Raw genomic sequence first — 13,731 nt, 5'->3', positions numbered from 1 at the left:
TCACTGACCCCACCACACCCACCTCCAATTTGACCTGTCACATTATAAAGTCACACAATCTCTGACGCTGCTCAAGCACACCCCTATTTTCTACCTCTATCTACTTTCCTTTGCAATTAAATCAGTCTTAATAGTAACAGTAGTGCCTAGAAGATGGTTTCTCACTCTAATGGCAGAATACCCACCTTTATCCTGGTGGGATCATCAGCGTCCTTGGAAAAAAGTTGGAAAGTGTTAGTGTGCAATGGATACAGTCTGGAGTGGGTGTACCCCATAGTGTTGTTCCTTGCACAGTCAATAACAGTCATTTCCTTGAGTAAAAAATCAAGATGCACTATATGTTATGATGAAGCATTTTGCATGCCAAGAGTTTTCCTAAGTTATTAAGTTTAGGCACATGAACAGAGTTCTTCTTGTTTCTTGGAATCAAGATATATCATTTTATCACGTTAAAGGTCCTCTATATCATTCCATAGGCCAGTTACAACATCCATACAATTAAAATTTGATGAAACTATTACTTTTATAAATGCCTTTGTCAATGTAGTCATCCTCATTGCAAATGTTATAGATGGGACACCGAAGTGATATGCTGCATTTGAAGAAGTATTTCTATAAGGAAAGACAATGGAAAAGAAGAGGAAACAGAGCAGAGATAGGAATAGGGACACAGTTACCAGCAAAAAGATGCAAGTAAAAGAATGGTTAAGGGAACTGAAAATGCAAAAGCAGATGGAAAAATAAAAATGATCCTAATTGTCTGACTGTCACAATGCTGATGGGCACTAAAATACTGCCAGGTGCTGGTTCAGACTAACTTTCCTTTGGGCTTGCAAATAAGGACATTATTTTCCCAGACCATGAAGTGTTACTAACAGACAAGGGCAAGTCACATGGGGAAAATGAGACACAGGTAAAGAATCCAATGTCTTTTTCTCGCTACCAACTTATAAAACCTTACAAAGAGTACATTAGAAGCAAGTTTTTGAAATAGAATTTTTTAAAGTATATCTCATATATTTGTGTTTGTATGAAATGATTTTCATAAGACATCTGTATTTGTGATGTATATTTAAGTGTTTTTTAGTTTTTATTTGGCAAATAAGATAAAGTAAAGATTTTATTTGTATGCTTAATTAAGCCTTGTACCTGATGTGATTCAGGACTTTGGGAAAAGACAAATGTCTTCATAAAATGCAGTGAACACTCTTCCTACATCAAGTGTCCATGAGTGATATATAAGAAGTTTTATTCTACTAATATGACAACAGGAAAAGAGAGACTTTTTCACGAAGAGACTTTAACAAAAAACAAATACATAAGGGGCTGATCACTAGCCTATACGGTAGAAGAATTTTTGGAGGGTCTGACAGACATCTATCATGATTTGATTTGTAGCTTGGGTTGTAAGTTCTCTTTCTGGGCACCTTTTACTTGACAGAGTCCCAGCATAGCTCAAGGTTCTGGCAAGTGTGACAATCCTCTCCTGGCAGCAGGCTGATCCACAGTGCTTCAGTGCTTGGATGTCAGAGTAAGTGTTGATGATACTCGGAAGATTTGAGGAAGCATGTTACTAAGTTGATAAAACATTTCTTCAGAAATACTCTGTAAGAGGTTAAAAAAACTTGTTAGATCATTGTTGATTTAAAAAATTTTTAAAGTATTTTAAATTATGAACTAGTTCTACACATGGAGTACAACATGTAAAAATTCTCTTTCATGATTGCTATTGCACAGCTCTGGCCTAGGGGTGATTTCCTGACTCTGTTCTCAAAGAACCTATGTTGTTTCTATCAGATGATAGGTCTGATGACCAGAAAGACCCCTAGATAACACTAGTGTAATCAATAAGAAATATACCACTAATTTGCTATGGTTTGCACAGAATACAGAACCATTCTCTGTTAATGCCTTTATTTATTAACTCTTCAAAATCTATGTAACACAAATGTAAAAAAAAAAGGAAAGATAAGTTTAGTTTTGGGGGTAAATAAAAAGACCCCAAGAGTGGTAAATGCTAATAACATCACTGACAATAAACTAAGTGTTATTTATGGCATCCAAACACTCTCCTTGTAAGAAAAAGGAAGCTGTTAGCATTTTGTTATACTGAGTTTAGGGCAGTGTACTCACTATATCTGTGAAAAGTACTATAACAGAGATTAAATTGGGGTGAGCTATATTAACATAACACACCTGTGGTACCAGAAACTGCACTGTCCTAGAAATTCCTCCATCCCATGAAGCCATTTCCATCATGAAACCTAAAACAGAACAACAGATTTTGTTGAATTATGAGTCCTGGTCTTCAAATCTACAAGTTCTTTCTGAAATAAACTGAATTTGCATTGTGGGGATTCATGTACTAACTTTTTCAGTAGTCACTTACTGTAAGAGAGGCTAAGCCTAAATGATAAACTTCTGCGATCCTGAATTTTCCATACCAGAGATGTTTAACGTCACTTTGTCAACACACTCTTACTTAGGATTTCTCAAGTCCTATTCAGTCTCCATACAACACAGACAAAACAGGTACTGAAGCCTAATTAAACATCTGGCTCTAATTTTTTAAAAGAAAATAAAAGGTAATAAAGAACAAGCTACAATCAGGGCAAAATATAATTAACATACAAACATCCTATATTTCAAGAGGGTTGAATATTTATTTTGTGGCTAGAAAAAGATAAGTAAAAAAAGCATGTTACGAAATATTTGCTTGTTAAACCATTTAACTGAGGCACTAAATGACAGGAAACTTCCACATTCTTTCTCCTGGATTGCCCTCCTTTCAGTATTTGGGAGGAAGAAACATAGGTCGTTGTTAAATAAAAGGCTATGCTCACCTTTGACGCACTTAAACACAAGTTCTGCTCTCTTTAAGCACCATGGTATAGTCATTTCCTAAGGAAAAAAAGCAAAATAAGTCTTGTTTCTGAAAGAACTCTGTAAAAAAATATACAGTCAGACTTAATCTATAATATTGATCATCCAGTTTGTGAACAGATTTAGGTAACTCAGTTAATTTCAGCTGGATTTCTTTTGATTTTTTAGGCATATAATTTCTTCCATCTGTTATTGCAAAATGCTAATTTTTTTAAAACTTTTTTTATTGATTATGCTATTACATTTGTTCTATTCCCCCCTCCATTCCCCTCCACCCTGCATACCCCTCCCCCACCATTTCCCCCTTTAGTTCATGAACATGTGTCTCAAAGTTCTTTAGATTCCGTATTTCCCCCACTATTCTTACCCTCCCCCCATCTATTCTCTATCTACTGTCTATGCTACTTATTTTCTGTACCTTCTCCCCCCTTCTCTTCCTCCCACTCCCCTGTTGCTAACCCTCCATGTGATCTTCATTTCTATGGTTCTGCTCCTGATTTAGCTGTCCTCTTAGTTTGCTTTTGTTTTAGGTGTGGTTGTTAATAACTGTGAGTTTGCTGTCCTTTCACTGTTCATCTTTTTTATCTTCTTTTTCTTAGGTAAGTCCCTTTAACATTTCACATAATAAGGGCTTGGTGATGATGAACTCCTTGAATTTGATCTTATCTGAGAAGCACTTTATATGTCCTTCCATTCCAAATGAAAACTTTGCTGGATAGAGCAATCTTGGATGTAGGTCTTTGGTTTTCATGACTTGGAATACCTCTTTCCAGCCCCTTCTTGCCTGTAAGGTCTCTTTGGAGAAATCAGCTGACAGTCTGATGGGAACTCCTTTGTAGGTGACTGTCCCCTTAGCTCTTGCTGCTTCTAGGATTCTCTCCTTCATTTTAATCTTGGCTAATGTAATGATGATGTGCCTTGGTGTGTTTCTTCTTGGGTCCAACTTCTTTGGGACTCTCTGAGCTTCCTGGATTTCCTGGAAGTCTATTTCCTCTGCCAGAATGGGGAAGTTCTCTTTTATTATTTGTTCAAATAAGGTTTCCACTCGTGACTCTTCCCCTTCTGGTACCCCTATAATTCGAATGTTGGAACGTTTAAAGATGTCCTGGAGGTTCCTAAGCTTCTCCTCATTTTTTTGAATTCTTGTTTCTTCATTCTTTTCTGTTTGATCCTTTTTTTCTTCCTTCTGGTTCACTCCATTGATTTGAGTCCCAATCTCCTTTCCATTACTATTGGTTTCCTTTGTATTACTATTCATTTCAATTAGTTTAGCTTCCATATGTTTCTCTAATTTGTGACTAAAATCAACCAGTTCTGTGAGGATCCTGATGACCAGTGTTTTGAACTGTGCATCTGAAAGATTGGCTATTTCTTCATCACTTAGATTGATCGGTTCTGGGGCTCTGAGTTGTTCTTGAGCCATTTTTGGTCTGTTCGCGCCATTAAGTAAGCACAGCAAAGCCTTAGTTGTTTACCAGGACAGGGCCACCCAGGTCGCTGGTTTGTGACGCTGAGTGTGGGGGCATGGTCAGAGAGGGAGCAATGGCAGTCCTCTCTGCTAGCCCAGTCCGTCCAGTCACACCACTCGCCCCGGTCCTGTTTATCTGATCGGAATTGTGAGATCCTGCTGCCCCAAGCCTGCTCCCCTCTTCACTGGTTTATCTGCACGCAGATGCGCGACCGACAGCATACAGCCCACTGCGCCTCTTCCCTGTGTGCTCCCGTAGCTAGCCCACGATCTGTGCTTTCGGCTGCTTGCGCACCACCCAGTTCGGGGATTTTTTTTGCCAACCTGCTCCGCTGCTGGCTTCGCTCCTCTTACCGGTTTAGCTGAGCATTTCGTTGTCTTTGGACTCCGTATTGTCAATTTTCTGTGTGGCTTGGTTATGTTTTTTGTTGTTAAAAATAGTTGTTCTTAGATTTGGTTGAGCACGGAAGCAAGGTGGTTCCACCTACACCTCCATCTTGGCGGAAGTCTCACAAAATGCTAATTTAATTAGCCTAGTAAACATTCTAGGACTTGACTGTGGGAATGGGGGTGTAGAATGGGCAGAAGAGAAAAACTGGGACAACTAGATAATAGAATAACAATAAAAAATGATTAAAAATTCCCTAGATAATTCTAAATATAAATGATGTAGAAACTCCACCTACTGATCTCAGTTATTAGCATGAGTAAGTCTATTAAATTATATATGATTTGAATAATACATTAACAATTTTATTATGTTATTACAGAAATAATAAAAATAAACAAATGCCCAATTCCAGCCACCTAACAAACCAAATGCATTTATTTTTCTATGTTCCTGTCTACTAATCTTTGGTCCAGTATGCATGTAAATACCAGCGTCAGACTCTGACTAATACATTTATAACTTTCCACAGTAATGATGAGTGATCATACCATTTTTAATTCTATTTCTTTTCACTATCATCAGAATTATTTCCTATGTTCCATATCTTCATAATTATAACAATAAAATGTTTATTATTTCATTATGGTGATTCTCAGTCTTTTTGGGCCTATTAATTCTTTTGTACTCTTAAAAATCACCGAGGACTCCAATGAGCTTATATTTCCTGATATTTCTTGCATTAGAAACTAAAACTGATAAAAGTCTTGCTGACACCCAGAAGAGGCTAGGATTCTGGGTAATCTCCAGAACACAACTGAAAAACTTGTTTTATTGAATTAATGTATCATAATTTATTTAAACAGCCCTTTATAGCTAGATTTCCATCTTTGTTAATAACATTGCAGTAAAGATACTGATGTATCTGCATCTATAAATGTACATCAGTATCTTGTTTTTAAACAATTTCTTGGGATACTTATTTCTATAGATGAGTGAAGTAAAATTTATGTTCCTCCCTAAAAAGTTGTATCAATTTACATTAGCCATTAGCAATGTGTGCATCATCAAATCTCATCATATGTTCACCAGCATCTGGACATTTAAATATTACTTAAAATATTATTCAACATTATTAGTAATATAATAAATTCAAAATGGCAGTACCTGATAGTTTTAAAAAAGACTTTATTTTTTGAAAGTTTTAGGTTTACAAAAAATTATATACTCCCATACTCAGTTTCACCTATTATATACATTAGTTTATTACCAAAAGTGAGGCTGTCTAGCTACCTATCAAGAATAAAGAGAAAAGACTGTATCACATAACAGTAGGGAAAACCTTCAGCAATTCTAATGCACTATAGGCTTTCAATGGATTCTTTTCTACACTGTAAAATAATAGTTGTGGAATTACAGAAATTCTTCTGGTCATGATCTTAGGTTGAAATAGCAAACACACACACACACACAGCCCCATTTTAACTAACATAAAAAGAAATTTTAATGAATAATTTCATTTAGGAAATGTTCCTCAACAAATAAGGTTGTATCCCTATTATTTAAAGAGCCAGCTGAATTAAGAAGCCATAGAAAGAAGCAGCTGTAGAATCTGATCTTCCAAGTACCCTACGTATCTTTACAGAATATAATCATAACACTGTCAAACTGCCATGATCTCACTAAAAGGTTTCTATTTGCTGTCAATGAAAAATAACCCTGAATACTTTTATTCTTTGTACTGAGTGTATTTTCTCTGTAAACACAGTACAATAAAGAAATCATTCATAACCAAAAAGAAAAGCACTGCTGACACATTATTATTAACTAAAATCCATAGTTTATGCAGATTTTCTTAGTTTTTACTTCATGACTTTTTCTGTTCCAGGATCACATCCACTATATGATACTATGTCATAGAGTATCCTGGATGTGATCATTAAGTCATCTTGCCTATGAGTTTCTCAAACTTGTTTTTGATGACCTTGAGAGTTTTGAGAAATGCTGGTGAGGTATTTTGCAGGATGGATTCTCTTGGAATTTATCTGATTTTTTTTTTTTTGATGATTAGAATGGGGTATGGATTTTGGTACGAAGACTAAGGGGTAAAGTGTCATTTTCAATACATCATACCAAGGAAATATACCATTATGATTTGTGACTGTTGCTATCGACTGGAATCACCTGATTGGAGGTGGTGGTTTTCACATTTCTCCACTGTAAATTGACTTCCTCTGCCCTCTGAAATTTCCACACTGTATTCTTTGGAAAGAAGTCATCCACTGTGAGCAGCACACACTTAAGAGGTGAAGTTTTTTTTGCCTTCCTCAAGAACAGAGTATGTACAAAAATTATTTGACATTCTTCTATATTGGAGATTTGTTTATTCTCATTCATGCATTCATTCACTCATCTGTTTAAATCAGTATGGACTCAAGGATCTTTTCTTCAGATGTTGGGTTATAATTCAATGATTATCAATTACTAAACTGTGTCTCAATCTTACTCTAATTGACCTTTCTGACATAATTCACAATAGTGACCATTCCCTTTTTTCATGAAACTTGCCAGCCCCTCTGGGGGGCTGATGTGTCATTAAATTATCCTAGTTCTTCACCAAACTCCAAAGGTCTTTGGACCTCATGCCAACTTACTGCTATGGCTTCCTATCTAGTTTCATGGACTCCAATATTCCCCAACCCCAAGCCACAAATTTGGCTAATTTATCTTAAGTACATTTATGATATTATATTCCTGTTTAATACCTTACAACTGCCTCCTGTTGTCTCACGAATAATATCTGACTTTCTTTTAGTGTTCAAGGCAATTTACATTGGGACCAAAACTACCACAGCTTCTAGACTTTTACATTAAAAAACGGTTTCTCTCAAGCATGTGTCCACCTTTGCTTGAATGTGATTTGTAGTGGCCGTCACCCACCTCACCTCCTCCCACTATGCCTTAAGCCATTTCTCCTGCCTAGAGTGCCCTTCCTGTTATGTCCATCTGTTGAAATCTGATCTTCATTCTCCAATGTCCAGCTTAACTTCCTTCTCCCTCATAATGTATTCCCACAGCTACAAATTATGTTGCTACTGCCTGAAATTCGAAAGTACTTGTTTTTCTTTTATCTCAACAATCATTTTTATCCTGTCCTTTTGGGGGGTGTGTGTGAAGGATAGGTAGGGAGATGGGATTTACACTTTCTTAAGTTGTGTGCTCTCTAAAGGCAGGAACCACTTCTTATTCATCTATATTACCTTTACAATACTTCTTAATACTGAGCATGTAGACACTCAAAACTTAAGGGTGAGTGAATCATTGTTTTATTTAGGGAAATTTAAAAAGAAAGTGAGTTTACAGAAAAAAAGAACTTTGAGAGGGAACTGCTTTTTGTGATCAAGATATTTTAAGATTGATAAATAAAAGGGGTCTAGTTGCTGACAGAGCTAAAAAGTAAAGAATCCTCTTTTCCAACATTCTGGAAACATAAAAATGACTAGCAGATTTTCTGATGTTTAAAGCTTTAAATTTCACAAAGAGGAACAGTGCCTTCTAGGAGTGCACATATGCACAGAGTGGCAAGGTTTTGTCTTCTGGCTTGCTGCTCCCTGGTTAAAAAAAAATAATGTAGAGAGAGAGAGAGCAAGGTGATTAAGACATATCCACCTACAGCTATGAAGACATGCTGATAGCTCTTTACAACAACAATACCTTATGTTTCCATGGAATTTTACAATGTATATAACTTGCATTTCACAACAAACCTTTATAAATTAAAAAAAAAAAAAGACACTGAGAAAGGTACATTGAACCACCCAAGGTCATGAGACAGTCTGAGACCCGTGTTTTCATTTTCTTAATAGTATCTTCTGATGAACAAAAGTTTTAAATTTTAATTAAGTACAATTTCTTGTTTTTCTTTTATGGCTTACATTTTTCTGTGTCCTAACAAATCTTTGCTTAACCTGGTGTCATTAAGGTTTGCTTTTATGCTTCCTGTAGAAGTAGTATAGTATTATTTTTTATGGTTTAAATCTATGATCCATTTCAATTTGATGTTTTTGCATGATGTGAGGTAAAAGTCATGCTTATTTTTTTCTATGTCAATATCCAATTCTTCCAACACCAGTGGTTGAAAATATTTTCTATCTCTCATTGAACTGCCTTGGCTACTTTGCTAGAAATCAAATGACCATATCATGCATGGATATATTTCAGGATTTTCTAGTCTGTTCCTTTGATCCACAGCCAATTCTTCTGCCAGTGTCACACTGTACTGGTCATTGTAGCTTGACAGTAAATTCTGAAATCAATTGGTGTAAGCTCCCCAAGTTTGTTCTTTTTCAAAATTGTTTTGGCTGTTGTAGGTCCTATGTATTTCTTTTTTTTTAAATATACTTTATTCATTATGTCATTACAGTTGTCCCATTCCCCCCTTCATTCCCCTCTACCCTGCACACCCCCTCCCACCCACCTTCACCCTCTTTAGTTCATGTCCATGTGTCATAAATTCTTTAGCTTCTACATTTCCCACACTATTCTTACCAACCCCCTATTTTCTACCTACCATCTATGCTATTTATTCTCTGTACCTTCTCCCCCCTTCTTCTCCTCCCATTCCCCTGTTGCTAACCCTCCATGTGATCTCCATTTCTGTGGCTCTGCTCCTGTTTTAGGAGTCTGCTTAGTTTGCTTTTGTTTTAGGTGTGGTTGTTAATAACTGTGAGTTTGCTATCCATTCACTGTTCATATTTTTATCTTCTTTTTCTTAGACAAGTCCCTTTAACATTTCATATAGTAAGGGTTTTGTGATGATAAACTCCTTGAACTTGACCTTATCTGAGAAGCAATTTATCTGCCCTTCCATTCTAAATGAAAGCTTAGCTGGATAGAGCAATCTTGGATGTAGGTCTTTGAATTTCATGACTTGGAATACTTCTTTCCAGCCCTTTCTGCCTGTAAGGTCTCTCTTGAGAAATCAGCTGGAAGTCTGATGGGAACTCCTTTGTAGGTGACTGTCCCCTTAGCTCTTGCTGCTTCTAGAATTCTCTCCATTTTAATCTTGGGCAATGTAATGATGATGTGCCTTGGTGTGTTCCTCCTTGTGTCCACCTTCTCTGGGACTCTCTGAGCTTCCTGGATTTCCTGGAAGTCTACTTCCTTTGTCAGATTGGGGAAATTCTCCTTTATTATTTGTTCAAATAAGTTTTCCACTTGTTGCTGTTTCCCTTCCCTTTCTGGTACCCCTATAATTCGGATGTTGGAACATTTAAAGATGTCCTGGAGGTTCCTAAGCCTTTCCTCATTATTTTGAATTCTTGTTTTTTCATCCTTTTCTGTTTGGTTGTTTCTTTCTTCCTTCTGGTCCACTCCATTGATTTGAGTCCCAGTTTTCTTCCCACCACTATTGGATTCCTGTGCATTTTCCTTCATTTCACTTAGTTTAGCCTTCATTTTTTCATGTAATTTTCAACCAAAATCAACCAGTTCTGTGAGCATCCTGATCACCAGTGTTTTGAACTGTGCATCCGATAGGTTGGCTATCTCCTGGTTGCTTAAAAGTACTGGATCTGGGGTTTTGATTTGTTCTTCTGTTTGAGCCATGTTTTAGTCTGCTTGTGCCTGTTATGTGTGAGGGGTGGAGACTTAGGTGTTCACCAAGGAAGGGTGACCCAGTCACTGTGTTGTGACCATGTATGTGGGGGCAGGGTCAGAGAGGGAGCAATGGAACTTGTTCTGTGCTCTCTTGGATTTTGGTCCCCTCTGCCACTTCCTACAAGCAAATTCGGCCCTTCTGGTGCTGGTTCCTGCATGGATGGGCTTGTGTACATTCTAGGACCCTGTGGGTCTCTCCAATGAACTCTGTGAGGCTGGGAGTCTCTTCTGGCACCTCAACCCCCGCAAGTTTTTTCAATCAATGCTTTTAGCCTTTATTTCCCATTGCTGGGGCCCTGGGTTGTGTGGTTTGTCTCACTGCACGTTTTTTGCCTGGTTTATCTGTGCACAAATGTGTGTCCACGGTCAGCCAACCGCCTTGTGCACCTCACTGGGTTTGCTGGTTTCCTCCCTGAGCCTGGGTCACCAGTCACTGCCTTTTCTTGCTGGGACCCCTCTCCACCGGCTGCCAACTCCGCCCCTCCTACTGGTCTGGATGAATGGTTTATTGTTGTTAGACTTCGGTACAGTTCAATTTTCTCTCTGTTCTGGTTGTGTTTTTGTTTCTAATTCTTTGTTGTCCTTAAAGTTGGTTGTGTGAGAAGGTACAGTGTTTCCACCTATGCCTCCATCTTGGCCAGAAGTTCTAGGTCCTGTTCGTATTTCATATAAACTTTAGAATAACCTTGTTAATATTTTCCAAATTGCCTTAGACAAATTTTGAGGAATATTTAAGTATATATAGATCACTTTGAGGAGAACTGGTATCTTATCGGCATTGAGCCTTCCAATCAATGAACACAGTATATCTCTCCAATTACTTAGGTCTTTTAAAATTTTTTCCATCAGCCAAAAGTTCAGTTCTATAGTTGCTAGGTTACTTTTCATAGCATCTTTTTAAAAATTTATTTTTTATTTCTATTTTTTGCATCTTTTTACTTGAAGACATTTTAAGCTAGTCTTCAAGTTTTCTAAAGGCAGTTGTCAACTATTTTATGGTATGTGTCTCACAACTCTAGTGCCTCAAATCTTTGTATATCTGTTTATATGTTTGACTGTTTCTGCTGGTTTTCAATCATATTGTTTTATTTCCTTAAGGGCTTACTTATCTTTCACTTATGTTAAATGTTTTATTGAAGGACCTTATAAAGGAACAAATAGTAAAATATAACTGAGCATTTACATTACCTTAAAATATTACTATAAAACATACCATTTTTCAAAATGCCATGAAAATAATCAGAAGAAATTATTACTATTAGTAATAGGATAGAATTACTATTTATACTATTATAAATAAGGTACTCATTTTTATATATAACAAAGCATTATCTGACAGTAACTTGTCCTATAATCTGTAACTTATTGACATTTATGATTAGTCTCTGAATTATTTCAGGCTAAAGTCAAGCCTAATTATCACTACTCACATGAGTATAACTAATGTTAATTGTATGCACAGAGCTTCAGTAGGGCTAGCTCTAAACACCAACATACAGAATATATTACTCCAATGTTTTAAAATAAGGATAATAATGATAATGATGAAAGACTGAAGCACAAGTTAAATCAGGGATGATTCTAAAGGTCTGACCAAAAGTAGATGAGATAAGATAATGAAGTCCTTTCAATGCCTCCATTCTCCCAAATTATCACCGTGTACTCAATAATACCAGGCTTTCTGGCTATTCATGTATGTATGGTTAATAGCATGGACTACAGTAAATACCTATGAGAGATTAAGAACTTAACACTCCTCAGAATGATGTGAATCACTGCAAAATTTCATCAGTGTTACATAGAGAACACAGCAAAGTACCAATTCATGACAGGATCCCAGGCTATTTTTGAAGAGATTTAATTTTTAGATGATATAAACTCTCATATTCTATTTACTTTTTAAAAATTCTGCTTAGCAGCACATGAATTTGAAAGGAAATGTCAGTTACATGCACATACATCTGCACATATATAACCTTTGTTGTTTTTAAATCTCCTGTTTGCCTACACAGAGACCCCATCCCACGCATCTTTGCAGTTTTTCTCTGATTAAAACCAGGACCAGAGAGAATGGATTTGAGTACTTAGAAAAGGTAAACTATAGGCTTTAAAGTCTGTAAGGTCATGAAAAGACATAATTTATTGGATGTCATCAGGGGATATGGCCTGCAGTCTCATACAGAGCTTTCTTCTGGAAACAAATCTTAGTATATATTACATAGTAGATGAGGTATACAACATAGTGGGTCAGGCAACCCTATAGAAAGTTTTGGATCATAAGTTCTAAATAACGGCAAAGTGACAATCATACTGTCACACCTGTGAGAACACACCGTGAAAGAAATCCACTGAAAAGTTTAACAGATCATGTGAAATGCTTCAGACTTTGGAATTAAGGCAGAAATTTGGGCCCTACTGTTACTGTAAAACAGTCTGTCTAGCAGCAGGGGAATCTCTGCCCACTGGCCAAGATGGTGGCAGGGGGAGGTTCTTACACTGCGCACATCGGAAGTGAGGAAGATAAGTGGGTAGTAAAAAAGCCCTCCTCTCCCCATCCCTACAAGAACTGCAAGCTTGAGCAGGAGGATTGAGATGGTCTCTGAGAGTGGAGTCCATTCTCCCAGATTGTGTGGTACCTGAATAAGCCTCTCCTTTTTGCACGTGCCTCATGAGTTTGGCTTTTTGTGGTGAAAGGCAGCTGAACTTCAGTCTTTTTGTTAGATAACGCTATGGCTATACTGTAGATTGTACATGGGAACTGAATACACAGAATAAATTCTAAACTTGTGAAATTAAAATTGAATTGTCAATTCTGATTGTAAATGCAGACAGTACCATCTATCTAAAGTTAATGGCATTACTCTGACTACTTAACTTGAATCTTCTAATTGGGGTAAGGTTAAACTGCAGAGGTAATTAAGATTTAAACAGTATAATACTTTCAGGTCTTTATTGCATGTCTTGGAAGTTAGATATCAAAATTATTTTCTGAGTTTATCATCCATGAAGGAAATTGCAAGAGTATTCTTAACTCTTAAGTATGTGCTGCTGAGGTACCTGAAGTACCTGTATTAATTCACTTCCTAGCCATTATCAGAAGGTGAGAACTAGTCTGGCTTTCTCATTTTTCACATTAAACAATGGTGTATGTATAACTGCTTTGGGAAAGCATTTGGCTGTATCTACTGAAGTGAAACATATGCACACCCTGACATCTAACAATTCTATCCATAAGTATATACCCAACAGAAATGCCAACACATATGTATAGAATGTTCATGGCAATATCTGTCAAAATAATCAAAGCCTGGGGACTACCCAAATGTCATAAATA

At 36.8% G+C, this 13,731-nt stretch overlaps 1 protein-coding gene across 3 annotated transcripts in view; it reads right to left on the bottom strand.

Annotated features, from left to right (window-relative positions):
• Window positions 1-1,056: 1,056 nt before the first annotated feature.
• CUNH12orf4 (chromosome unknown C12orf4 homolog) overlaps window positions 1,057-13,731 on the bottom strand; it is a 66,982-nt gene continuing 54,307 nt past the window's right edge. For 2 of the 3 annotated variants that reach the window (XM_037152897.2, XM_037152896.2), the window contains exons 12-14: window positions 2,844-2,901; window positions 2,197-2,264; window positions 1,057-1,605 (exon numbers count right to left, since the gene is read on the bottom strand). In XM_037152897.2, coding sequence (XP_037008792.1) covers window positions 1,513-1,605; window positions 2,197-2,264; window positions 2,844-2,901 — 219 coding nt within the window. In that variant the 3' untranslated portion in view covers window positions 1,057-1,512. Of the gene's footprint in view, window positions 1,606-2,196; window positions 2,265-2,843; window positions 2,902-13,731 lie in introns of those variants that run through there. The other variant, XM_053662253.1, reaches the window with a different exon arrangement.

Source organism: Artibeus jamaicensis, unplaced genomic scaffold (assembly GCF_021234435.1).
Source record: "Artibeus jamaicensis isolate MK-2021 breed Jamaican fruit bat unplaced genomic scaffold, CSHL_Jam_final contig_1028, whole genome shotgun sequence".
Classification (NCBI taxonomy): Eukaryota; Metazoa; Chordata; class Mammalia; order Chiroptera; family Phyllostomidae; genus Artibeus; species Artibeus jamaicensis.
The sequence above is the reverse complement of the archived record's forward strand: the minus strand, read 5'-3'. Positions and strand labels throughout refer to the sequence as shown.